This window comes from Anomalospiza imberbis, chromosome 5, assembly GCF_031753505.1.
Source record: "Anomalospiza imberbis isolate Cuckoo-Finch-1a 21T00152 chromosome 5, ASM3175350v1, whole genome shotgun sequence".
In the NCBI taxonomy this organism is placed as follows: Eukaryota; Metazoa; Chordata; class Aves; order Passeriformes; family Viduidae; genus Anomalospiza; species Anomalospiza imberbis.
The window spans coordinates 46,778,874-46,792,492 of NC_089685.1; the positions used below are offsets into that span (position 1 = coordinate 46,778,874).

Below are 13,619 nucleotides of genomic sequence, written 5' to 3' on the forward strand. Positions count from 1 at the left end.
CAAATTATTCTACTCGCTGCAGGCTGTAACTGTAAGAGCAGGGAATTTGCCTTGAAACAGCACCAGCAGGACGACAAAATCTCTGCCTAAACAAAAGATGATGTGAGCAACCAAGAAAAACCAAATAAGCTCCCAAAATTTAACAGGTACCCTGAATGAAAAGAACAAATCACACAGCACAATCACTGTTACCCAACACACCATTCAGAAAATGCAGAAGATGTCAGAGAATGTCTCCATTTTACACTTACAATTAGAACAACTTATTCTGTGCCTTTATATTAATGGTGGGAATTGAAACTTTAAACAAATATTTGCATTATATGTGTTATTTGGAAAATATAATCTTTCTCCTGATCACAAAGTACCCAAAAACAGATGCCACATTTCCCAATTTTCTTTTGTGGCTGGCAGTTATTTCCTTTGGATTTCTCCAACACCATTTGTGATGATTATTGATGAGAAGCTCAGTGCAAGCAGCCACTCTTGTAACTGACAGCTTCTGCAAGTGAAACTTTACAAGGGATTTGAGAAGCTGAAGAACCATATTCTAGTAATTTAAAATAATTTACTGGTACCAAAAGTGTCTAACTGCTTAAGAGAAATACAATGAAACCAGAACAAATTTTTCAATTAATAACTTTATTTTGCCAGATTAAAAAGTTAAACTTTTAACTTCTGAAATGTCTTTTGAAATGTATTCATTCATCTACCCTCAGAACAATACATAGAGTGAAAAGTTACATTTGATTTAACTGGGGTTTTTAACCTCTTGGGGGATGGAGAAAGGTGACCTCAGAGATTTACCTCAGTTCTTCCTTGCTACAGGCTTTTGCCAACAAGCACCAAAAAATCAGATACTTGCACAAAAAACTAACTATTGGGGTGAGCAGTTTTTTCCTCTCTAATGCTAAAGATAGTCTGAAATTTGTTTTTAAAACTCTGAAGATGACAAAGATAGCATGGAGTAAAAAAAAAAAAAAAAAAAACACCACTTGAAACTGGGGCTTGGTGCATTCTCCAACCCCAAGGCAGCTGAGTGGTGGTTCATGCTTGTCACACGTGGTTTTGAGCTGCATCCCAGCTGCTCCTGGGGTTACACCCCGCTTCCCCAGAGCAGCTAAAGACACCTGCAGGACCCTCTGGAGCCTGGCCTCACCATCCCAGCCCTGCCTGAGCCCAGGCCGTGGGAAGGGTCTGTCTATGTCTGTCTGCCTGTGCCACCAGCCTGTGGGAAGGGTCTGTCCGTCTGTGCCACCAGGGACTGCAGCCCTGGGCTCTCAGCAGCACACAGCTCCGTCCTGCTCAATCAAGGCCACAGTGGGGACAAGATGACTCCCGAGTCACCCGGGAGCTTTAGTGGCCAGCCTGGCTGCTCCTGGCTGCGAGCACTGACCGGCTTCTCTGCAGGGGAGAGATGGTGCAGTCAGTGCAACAGCTCATTCCTGCTCCCAAAGTCTTCAATTCTCAACATCAGGGGCTAAAACACAGAGGGGCACACTAAGAGGAGCTGCTTCCAGCATCTGCAGTTACTAGTTCATGCAAAATCCTGCCACATCAAATTTTGTCCTCATAAACTGAAATGGAGCACTGAATGACTATTTCCACATAAAAGCTTTTCTCTTTTGCAAATTTCTCCCTTGGTGGTTCAAATACTTGAAAAAAGAAAAGGACTAATATAATCATTCAAAGTCTAAGGAAAAAAGAGGCAGCAACAAAGCTGATAAAAAGAAACCCCAACAGCTGAAGTATTACATTAAAAAAAAAGCTAAAATGAAATGCTGTAACACCACCAAAACCTTTTAACCTTTTCACATCAAAGAAAAATTGAAAAACAAATGAAGTGATACTAAATTTATATTTTCATGAAATAGCATTTTTAGTGGAAAAGCACTCTGTCATAAAATGTTGACCCAGCTAAAAGAATTTTATCTACAGACTGCTCAGAAAAAAAATTATTCTATTTTATATTGCTCACATTCAGAAATAAGTGACATTTTACATATTAACTTTGGACATATTTCTTTTTGTATAACATGATATACAGCAAGTTCCCTATTTAGCTTTGAGTTACATTATCCTATAAGTTAGTCACTGGTTCAGGACTGAGCAATCTGCAATCACCAAATTGCTCAAGCCCAGCAATGTGGATGGAGCCATTTTTATTTATTACAGAGGAATTTTTTTTTTATTATGTCAACATAGATGTGGCCCTTTACATTCCTGTTATATCCCCATGGCATTTCAGAGTATTAACCATATTTTGCTAATTGTTTTAAATTTCTCTATACTTTTGAAAGGAATATTCATCTTCAGGAAAATTGCTTGCAAGCAAGCTAATAATAGACACCACTCTTCAAAGAAGGAGCCTGAAAAATTTAGGCAAGTACTTCTCTTGAAACAAAGAGAAGTAGAAAAATTAATTTTAAAATTCACTGCAAAGAAATCCACCTTGGCTTTTAAGCCTACCAGGATTTAGTCTGATAAAGGCCTACAAAATTCCTCTGGTCAAAATGCATGGGAATAACACATCAAATTAGAGGCAGTGGTACTTGCAAGGAAAGAAGGAGCAGTAGTGAGCAGCACTTGTCAGAAACAAACTGCCCATCACCTCATTAAAGGGACAGCATTCCCGGGTTGGAACACAATGAAAATTCCCCTTTTCCACCACCAACCCTACAGCAGCATCCACCTATCTTCCTCTGCAGCCTACTCCTCAGCCTGGCAAGCCTCAGGACACTGAAGTCCCAGCTGCTTAGCCCATGTTGTCCTCCAGGAGCTTCTCTCTTCAGAACTTCCCAGATCTTTCCTCTTTACTGATAAACTTTAAGGACAGGTCTTAGGGTCCTGGGGACCAGTGCAATTGCAGAGACCCTGATTTCTCTCTAACCTCTGTGAAGGAGGCCATCCAGCAAGCTGCTCTGTGCTGTGAGGGGAGGCAGGACACCTCTGTGGCCAAGCAGAGTGCTTGGTCTTAATCAAGAAAAACCTCAAATCTGAAATCCCAAACCCAGAGTGACCTCCCTCTGCCAGCCCAGGTGGGGCTTTCCTGAAACCTTGGACAAGACACACACACTCTGAGCGCCTGCTGCTGCATCTTTGTGGTACAAAGTTCTGCCAAGGATCCTGGTGTTCTCCAATGAACAGTGCAATAGAGCAGCAACAAATCACACCAGTCATCATGAACAAAACTTACAGCCACTGCTCTGCAGCACGTCATGAACTCTCCATCAGTCTCCACAAGTTCAGTCCAGCTGGGACACCCCTTCCCAGCTGTACTGCAGGAAAAGCCCACTAGCCAGGCAGGTTTCAGCATCTGCTTGTTTGCTGAGCTAGGGGCAGGCTGAGAGGGGCAGAGGTCCATCATCCAGCCCATGGCAGCAGGGACAAGTGACAAGATCGAGGACCTGGCACCCTGAGCAAGGCTCAGCTCTAACAGAGCTCCTCTGGGTCATGCCAACACAGACATCTCCTCTGCCCCACACTGCAGCTCCCTCTCACTCCTTCTCCATCAAACTAAACTTATTCAAAGTAGTAACTCTGGTTTTGACATCTAAATACTACTAAAAAAAAACCCCTAAAACTTCTTTGTTTCATTTGTGGGATGAAGTTAGCAAGTAAGAACTCTACTACACATATAACTGAAACAGCAACAAATAAGAAGCCCTGTGTGAATGACTCAACACTGGGAGGCTGAATAAATCCCTATACCTTGAATTTGACAGGTTAAAGTAGCAGGTAAATCAATTAATACAGCCAGAAGTTCAGCTTTAAGTGTGTAGCCACATAAAATATTTGTGTTCAACATACAGAATTCAATATAACAAATTCACTATTTAGTATCAGTTCCTGTATTAATTAAAAATACAAGAAGCAGCCTAGATCAGTATTACAAATTGCCAGCTCTCAAAAACCCTGTACTTGACCCAAAGCACCTTTGACAGACATTAACCAACCACTTCCAACATTCAAAAACACAGCAAGAATCAACAAAGTCAAGCTGCTGGCTCCTCTTATTGGGCTTCCATTGTTTGCCACCAATAAATTTCATTAACTGGGAAGTAACTGGGGACATCTTCACACAAAGCTCTGTCCCATCCTGGCTACACAGGTCTGAATTGAAGCCATTGCAGGTGAGGGATCAGGCTCAGAGTGACTGCAACCCCTGACTGAAATGCAGAAATCACCCTCTTGAAATAGCCAGAGCCAAACTCTTTAGAAATCAATACAGGTGACCCAATTTTCATCCCTTGTGTACATTCCAAAAAGCAGCCAGGGAAGTTTTAACATTCACACAACCAAAATTTTCAGAATGTGGAAGTAAAAAAGCAGACGCTGTTTGGTATTGAGAAATGAAGATACAATTTCTAGACGACCCTTTAGCCTATTTATACTAATTTGAATCATGTTACCATTTAGTATTTTAATACTTAAAATGAAAACAAAGCATGGTTACTAACCTGTGGGAAGAGAGAGTAAGTTGCATTGTCAATTGTGACAGAATATAAAAATTCCCCGTCAAACCAGAGGTTCTTTCCCATGGGGGAGTTCATCTTTGTCATAGCAAAGAGCTGCCCAGGGTCACAGCATTCTTCCAGCAGCTTCCTAGAGAAGGGAACAAAAGAGTAAGGGCTATTAATTGGAGCCTTGTCACACCTTTGTTAATCATCACCCCTCACATCTGTGTTCCTGCTGCCCTCCCAAGCCACACTTCCCAGCCAGCAGATGAACCATGGCACTCTTTTTTTTGCTTACAGAAGAGCCAGAAAACCTGCTTTTATTTCAGAAAATCTTAGAAATAGACAGAAAAAAATTTGATCTGAGTTTCCATTCAGACTGACACAGAAACAAAACCAAGATTCAGCAAAAGAAACTTCATCCTATACAGCCCATTTTAATGGGTATAAAACTTGTCTCCATCACATGCAGAAATCAGATAAGCTCCTTTGAAAATTCAATCCAAGGTGCATAAATATTCAGTATCAAATGTTATTTATTAAGAGCAGGCCTCCTAAAACACTACAGTTCCATAGTTAGGTATGGAAATGTTGGCACCTCACTTCAGTTACTTCATGTCCTTGTGCTACATTCCCAGGAGTATTAGAGCCTGCTTCCTAACTGAAGGGCAGCTTGAGTCATCCCAGTATGATGGATATATATAGAGAGTGGCTACACTTGTTAGTGTCCCTGCTGAAACTCCATATCCTCTTACTCCCTCATGTACCAAAAATACTTCTCAGCCTGAGTAGAAATTGGAGAGTTGGTAAGGTGGTTGAAGGTTATCCTGAAAATTCTGTACCACAGCAAACTCAGCAATTAATATCCTATAACACAGAATGATGGAAAACTCTAAAGGTCCAGAATATCCTGTATTTCCAAAGCCTACATGGCCCTAGGAAGGGTGACACTCATAGATGTACATAAAACACACACTGCCAAACTCCATCACTACAGTGTAATATTATGTTATCATATACATTCCCCATATATTCAAAAGGTAATCCCAAAGACACCGGAACCATTTCCAGTGGCTGCACAGGAGCTGTAAGTAGAAAAACCTCAATTATTAGTGACTACTAAAATGATTGATATAACTGTTCTTCTCTCTAAAAAATGAGATTTTATTCAAAACCATAAGGTTATCCACAAAAATTTATATTTAAGCATTTTTTGAAGTTTTACTGCTACTTTTCATCTTTTTAAATTGGTATTTGAACACGTTATTTTTCCCTATCAAAAATTTATTTTGCCATAAGTTCATAATTTTCTGCAAATGTGTATTATTTTTCAGACATACTTCAACTGAAGTAACAATAAGATCCCAGCAACAACATCCCTCAGAATGTGGTAGAATCCACAAGGCTGGAGATCCTCAAGACACAAGAGGACAAGCTGCTGCACATTCCCATCTGGGTCTGACTCCCACAAAAGGCTGGAAGAGGTGATCATCTGAGGCCCCTTCCCAGCCTGGCCGGTCTGTGGCTCTGGAGCTGACTGCTGGAGCTGCTTTATGTCCTCTGAGCAGGACACAGCAACGTGCCAGCCAGAGCAGCAATTCCCATTCCAAGAACACCAATGGCTTCCTCCACAACCACCAAGGAAAGGCTTCACATCACCCTCCTGCTGACACCCAAAAATGGCCTTCACCACAGAACTGTGAAAAACAAATTACAGGAAATTTGAAATCTCTCACTGAATAACCTTTGCAAAACAGTGTAGAACAGGCATGGAATACTGTTGCAAACACAAGATTTGACAGTGGAGATTTTTTTGGCTGTCCACAAACCAGTTTGCAGATTTTGGAAAACTATTTCTCTCTCTCAAGTGGGAAGAAAATAATTCTGCATATTTTTCTATCCCCACAGCAAAAAACATAAATTAATTAAATCCCCTCTTTCAAAAAAACATAAATTAATCCAAGATCAGCTGGAGCTATTTGTTACAAAACCGTATAACACAATTAAAATTTTCCAGTGAAATTCTGCTTCTCACATCTCCTCTGGAAGTCTGGTCTGAGCAAAAAGCACAAAGAACCCCCCCAAATAACTTAGTGGGAAATTATCAAGGGAATGTTTTACATTAATTAATCTTTTCTTAGCCAGGGTAGACTGAAGAGCTAAGGAACAGCTCTTTGTACAAGTCCCACCCTATTTATTAGGCGAGATACACATCTCTACTCCTTCCCATCCCCAAAAACACCTCCTTCCAACTCCCGTGGAATGCTTCATTAATAAACCTATTATGAAAAGCAGTAGGGGTCTCCTGGAAGGGCCACAAATAGGCAGGCCATTCATTCAAGAATGAAGCTGTGTGTATGAACATAAAAATCCTGTGCACTCATGTGTGCTCTCCATCAGAAGAGAATAATTTATTAAAAGTTTCTTTCTGATCCAAATCCCAAAGTCACAAAGCAAGAAAAGCTTCATAGGAAAATGTTCATTGAAAAGCAGAATGGATTCAAATACAAACCTATAGCAGGATACTTTGCAGGATCAGAGACACGACTTTCTGCTGAGCTCGATTAAAATGTACAGCATAAATGTTATTATAGAATTTGAAGAACTGCAGCAGCTTTCAGCCAGCAATCTCAGCTCACTGCAAGCATTCCTTCACTTGCAGGACAAACAAACAATATGCTTTTGAGTCACAGTTCTCTCCAGTTCAGGGAAAACCTGTATGTGAGAGGACTTAATATTGGGATTGAAAAGGCAATGGGGGCCCGCAGATACAAGAGCACTTAGAAGACAAATCCCTACTTGTGAGAGAAGCAGGAGAAATGTTCCTTGGAGAATCTCACCTGAAGCCCCTCAGATTTCAGCTGTAATTGGGCACCAGGCAGGTCATTAAGCAAAAGGCAGCCTCAGCACTGAGGTCTTAACCTGAATTCATTCACAAAACTTTAATAAAACTCCCAAACTACTTATTCTTCAACTTAAGGTAACAACCTTTGCAGTCTGATTTCAGCTTGCGGACAGTTAATGCTTAATTGCACCCTGGTTTGACTCAAGTCCCAGTCAATAGTGACACAGGAGCTATTTTTAACATCCCAAATGCAGCAGATATAGTATCTAAAATTCCATGGCACGGGTTGTCAGCCTGGAGGTCACAGCTCTTTAGCTGTCTCTTCTCTGCAGATGGGGGGTCCTGCCTCCCCAGCTAGGCACCATTTCTCCAGCTGCCTTGGGATGCTGTCCTGCATGGAGCCTGTAAGCACCACCAGCACTGTGCAAGGCAGGGGGAGCAAAGTTCTTCCTCTCAGCTTTTCCCTTTTAAATCCATGCAAGTGAGATGTACTGCCTTCATGTGAAAAAGACCAGATTGATGGGGAACCACCTGGGCAGCAGCATGAGGAAGGCACCTTCACAAAGATTCTACAGGAAAGCAGTGGAGTCACCTTGGCTGGAAGTGTTCAAAAACAAGGATGATCCACAGCAGAGCACATGGATGGGCAAAGGATAGAAGAGACTACAGCTTGATGCTGCTCCTGCAGGTCCCAGCAAATGCCAACAGTGAACAAGGGCATTGATTCAACCATTGCACAAAAACCTTAACATGTGACTTATTTCATAACAGTATGGCTTTAATGGAGCAGTAAAATAATGACCGAGGCTCACATCCAAGTCTGAGACAAAAATAATTTGTGAAGTGAGTTGCTTTAGTCAGACTCTACTCAGCTGCCTGGATTTAGGTGGCATCATGCTAACCTTTATCTGGTGACTGCAAAGCAGAGCAGGATCTGACAGCACAGCCTGACACAAACCTTCCCTTTACGTGGCAGTTCCCATCTGCCTCAACTTCCCTTGGTTTGCTTTGGGATCAAATGACTCTGAAGGCCCAGAAAAAAAAAAGTATCTGGCTTAGGAGTTTTGGTTGGTGTCAAGATGAAACCATCGGGCTTCACTCACAGGCAGGGTTTTGTGGAGCTGCTGGAATTCAGAGCAGAGGTGGTTGCTTGGGTTCACTAGGGAAGAGTTGCACAGATCCATTTCACTGGAATTTATTAATTGTTTCCATCTACATACTCCCCAGCAGAGGCAGGAAGACCTACCAAGGGCCTCGTGCAGTCCTCAACTAAATCAACACCTATTTCCCAGCATGTTCATCCCCTACTGGAAATACTTCACGGACTAAAGTCAATAGTGGCTCTGAAGCACATCTGGCTTGACCACTTCTAACAGTCTCAAAATCTAATCCTGAAATTCTCCTCATTATGTCTTTGGTGTAATGTTTCCAGAAGAGTAACACATCCCCATGTTTTTGCAAGAAGTTTTGGTGGCAGGGGAGAAGCAAAAATCACTGCTTAATAACATCTTGGTGTATTGTCTTTAGAAACTCTGATCAGAGTCTGACTTTTTGGCACTTCAGGCTTTGGCTGTTTTTAAAATTATTTTTCCTCCCTCCTTTAAGAGATCCTTAAAGGAGGCTGCTGAAATTTCAACCTCCCCTTTGATGGTCAAAAACGTTGGAGTTTCCTGGATTTCTTGCTATGAACAAAGCTTTTTACTCTTTCCAAAATTCCTGTGGCTATTATCTCCTTTTCAAGACCCACCCCTAAATATTTCATTCTAAATAAAGCCTGGAAATATTATTTCTAGGGTAGCTATCCCCTGCTAACTCCAGGGACAAACTGACCTCTCGTTATTCATGCATCCCACGCCATCCAAGAACAGACCAAAAATCTAGGCTTATATCCCATCTCCCAGAGTAGGCAGCAACCAGTGCCTGCAGCTGTAAGAGTCCTCTCAAACACCACATAATAACCATTTCTCTGGCCATTTTTCGCTCCAAGCTGACAGTCCAGGAATTTTATGGCCCTATAGAATTCTACAAAGCCATTCAGTAACAGTAAAATCACTGGTTCTGCTACAGTCAGTGAGCTTGGAGCTGCAGCTGACATTTGGCTTCTCAATATTCTGTGAAAACATTGTTGGGTTTGGTCACACGTTGAATTTCTCTTACCTAAAATTCTCTTTCCCTAAAAAGCCCAATCAAATCCTTGCAACTGGGGATTAGCTTGAAGAATTCACTGATGCTTTGAGGTTTTCATGGTGTTTAAAGCACCTTAGTACTCCAGGCATACCACCCCACTCAAGATTAAATTGAAAATGATCCTCAGCACAACTGTTAGGGAATGTGATCTTAAAACCTCCCTCCTAAGAAAAATCACCAGGACAAGTACCAAATGAATAAAAGAATGGCCAGTGCAAATGCTCTTGATATCCACAAAAGCACACCATATTGGGATTTTGGGACAACAGTCACAGTTGAAGCTCTAGCTAAAATTAAGACCTTTGCCAAGTACAGCAGCTAAAACAAGAATACATCGCTGTGCAAAGGTTCTCTTCTGAAAACACCCAGTTACCACAGCTTGAAGAATAGGTCTAAATACAATGAAAAAGAAATATGAAAAGAGTCGATAGCACAGAGCAGAACAGAGATAATCTGATTTACTCACCAGCCAAGGTCTCTGCAATATGGTAAGATTTCACAAAGACTGAAGTCATGACCGTATTCCTCCTCACATTCATTATTATACTGTTTCTTGAGGTGAAGCTTTCAGTCTGTTTCAATGCCACCTGCAGCAATTTCTGGTGTCTGGACTTTACAAGGATCATGCACTATTTCCCCAACTTCCTCAAGAGAGGAAAGTTATCAGGACAGCAGAAAGGCTGCAGACAGTAAATCATGCCTGGCACTGCAACCTGCATGAAAGGAATGAGGTTGCATTGCAGAGACCACAGGCCAAGGACAATTCATGAAAAACATCTTCATTAGCTTAGCAACAGAGCTGCTGTGACTTTAAGAAATTAAACTACAGATTAATGATAACTTGCTACAAGTTGCCAAATTAATAGTAGGGGAGGAAACTATGAAATAAAGAACTTGCATCTTTTCTGCATCATCGGTATCTTTTTAGAATTTTTTCCAGGTTTTTTTGAGGTGCCCAAAAGGGGAAAAAAGTATTTTATTTAACATGAGAATATAGTTTTCACTACCTACTTTGATTTATCCAGAGAATATTTGGGTTTTCATTACCCATTTTAAAATCACTGATCTGGTGCTACCCACGCAGTACAGTTCACAAGTTCTGTTTCCCAGACTGCAAAAGAAATATAAAACTGTTTTTCCATCCTGTGGGATGATATGGTTACTCTATCCTTGCTGCCTTTGAACAACCAAACCCTGCTGCCTTCCAAAAGGTAAAATCTGAGCTGTCAGTCACTGCAGCACCTTATCCTCATCTCTGATTTGTTAAACTCTCTTTTTTTTTAAATATACAAGAGATACATTTTTCTTCCAGACACATTCAAAGTGTAATAGAAAATGGGAGATTTGACTTTGATTGTACATTTAGGCACATTTAGATTGGAGAAATACAGATGAGGCTAAAATTTGCCAGAGACTACCTTTTTGATTAAACAATGTTTGTGAACTAGAAGAAACCAGGATATAAAGCTGAGAGAATTGGGATTTTTCAGCCTGGAGAAGTGAAGGCTTTGGCATGACCTAATTATGGCCTTCCAGTGCCTGAAGAGAACCTATAGGAATGATCGAGAGAGAATTCACAAGGGTCTGGAGTGACAGGACAAGGGGAATGGCTTCACACTGAGAGTGGGTTTGGATTTGGATTAATTTTGGGATTAAGTTCTTCCCTGTGAGGGTGGTGAGGCCCTGGCACAGGCAGTCCTGTGGCTGCCCCACCCCTGGAAGTGTCCAAGGCCAAGCTGGATGGGGCTCTGAGCTACCTGGGCTAGTGGAAGGTGCCATCGCAGGGGAGCAAAGTGAGATGATCTTTAAGGTTTCCTCCAACCCAGGCCATTCCATGACTCTGTAACTGAGTCTGTAACTGAATAAAAGTCTACCAGATCACCTGACAAGCTCTTAGTTTACCTTTTCTCCTGCCAATTCTTTTACTTAAATATGGAGCAGCTTTGATCTGAAAAGCTACTGCAACACAGAATTGTCCACTTCCTCTCAGAGAAACACATTTTGATTCATGCAAACTTGTCTAAAATTCCTATGCACAAAGCCTGCTTGCAAGCTTTGAAATACAAATTATAAAGGTATGAATTCTAGATTATGAATTCTAGGACTTGGTCAGATGAAGTTTTTTCAAGACTCTCATATCACATGTATTATACAAATTGTGATTAGCAATAGCAAATATACCCAAGTTATTAATGCAGTAAAATCTACTGGAATGCAGGATGTCTCTGAGCTGCCTGTATTGCTCCCAACCACATACCAGCAGCTGCCTGTACCTGCTCCCAACCTGTGTCCAGGAGACACAGCAGCAGGGACTTGACATCTCACCTGGGAACTGCAATGAACAGCCACAGTCTCTGGGGAATTGAGGAGCCTGAGCGTGGGCTCAAGAGATGTTCCTGGGCGGCAGACAGAAGCTTCCCACAAGGCTGAAATCCCGTGGCACCGTGCCTTTGCTCTGCTAATGCCACCAGCAGCAGCCCCCAAATGCAGCTGTGCCAGAGGAGACACACGGCTCATCTCATGCACAGCACTTAAAACCCAAATGGGGGCCACTCCAAGCCCTCCTCACAGAGACCACACCTTTTAGGGAGGGCTTCATCTCAGACAACACCAACCTCCTTGCTGATGACCGTGAAGGAGCAGCTGCCTTAGATGAACACCTCTACGCTTGACAGCGTTATTCCACACCATGCAGCCAGGCCAGCTGCTCCAGATCCCCAGAAGTCAGTGGAGGCTTCTGCAGCAAAGGGGAGCTCTGAGAAAGGGACTGCAGCTCGTGTGCATGTCTGCAGCACCCCATGGAAGGATCCTGCCTGCCAGCAGCCCCATGTGATGGTTTTTCACCTCTGCTCACACATCCCTCACAGTGCCACGAAGATAACTGGAACAGCTGCACTGATGGAGATTTTGTCACAGAGAATTCAGAGGCAAAGGGAGCAGGGCAGGGGACAAGATTAATTGCTACATGTGCTGTCCTTTTTTTTTTTTTTTAATCTTATAAACATGGCAGGAGGAGAGCAGTTTTTGCAGATATGAGGTAAAATTAATGACCAGCTGTCTTGCAGAACAGCAGAACCATCAACTGAGACACAAAGGTACACTACATGAAGTGCTGCTGCAGGAGGGAAAAATTAATTGTTCTCACCACTTCCTCCTTCCTTCCAATAAAATTGCTGCTTGCTTTGTGCCACCATAAGCACAGAGAAATATCCGGCCTCAACAAGGGCACAGGGTGGCTGTTTTCTTTCAGGAGGAGACTCACTAAAAATTAATTGAGCAGCTCCAATCTTACATTTGAGCTTGCATTATCTAAAGTGTTGATAGGTCCCACCTGGATCTAAGCAGTCAATTATCACACCACAGTGACTTCTCCACCTGCTTCTGTAAGCCAGATAAAAGCCCTGTAAGTAATGCTCCTTGCAAAAGGGCCCCTATGCTCCAATCCAAAACAGTCCATAGAGTGCTTTTCACTAATTTGATCAGTTCAGTCATGCCCCTTGATAAAAAAGGTGAACTAGACAAAAAGAAAACAAAAAATTCCTTCATTACACAGATTTCCTAAAAGTTGAGACAACAGAAATTAAAAGAACACTTTGACACTTGTCACCCCGAGTGGTTTTTAATGCAAAAACTGGATGTGACCTGGCAGCCATTGCCTGTACATGTGACAGAGACAAGAATATGTAAAACTTCCACAGGAAAAGGCATGAAAAACCAATATATTTTCAAAGGCATATGAAAGTGCACATCTGGAGAAAAGTTTTAACTCATCAAAGGTGGATGAATAAATCTGAAGGAACAGACTGAAGGAAGCCCAGATTTGAAAAGAAGCTTGTTCCTCTCATTTCTCAGAAACTACTTCCCACATCTCATAACTCTCAATTGTTCAGGCAGTGGGATGAGTTTGCCTGGTTGGGAAGCATCCATCTGATGCCTAGCAGCCAGCAGGATGAGCTGATCAGTCAACAAAATAGGAAACCTTGGGCTTGACCTCTCTCTTTTATCCAGTTTTTCATTAAACTGGTAGGAACTCACTACCCTTAAGACTTCTGTTCTTCTGTTTCATTTGGATGAAACCTGCCAGTGAGAGAAATTTCTCAAAGTGAGTGGGTTATGATTTGAGATTTCAG

The 13,619-nt window shown here is 42.0% G+C and overlaps 1 protein-coding gene across 2 annotated transcripts in view; it reads right to left on the minus strand.

Annotated features, from left to right (window-relative positions):
* The window catches only part of ST8SIA1 (ST8 alpha-N-acetyl-neuraminide alpha-2,8-sialyltransferase 1), a 104,351-nt gene that overhangs the window by 73,036 nt on the left and 17,696 nt on the right, over window positions 1-13,619 (minus strand). For both annotated transcript variants that reach the window (XM_068190563.1, XM_068190562.1), the window contains exon 2: window positions 4,461-4,605. In XM_068190563.1, coding sequence (XP_068046664.1) covers window positions 4,461-4,605 — 145 coding nt within the window. The remainder of the gene's footprint in view (window positions 1-4,460; window positions 4,606-13,619) is intronic.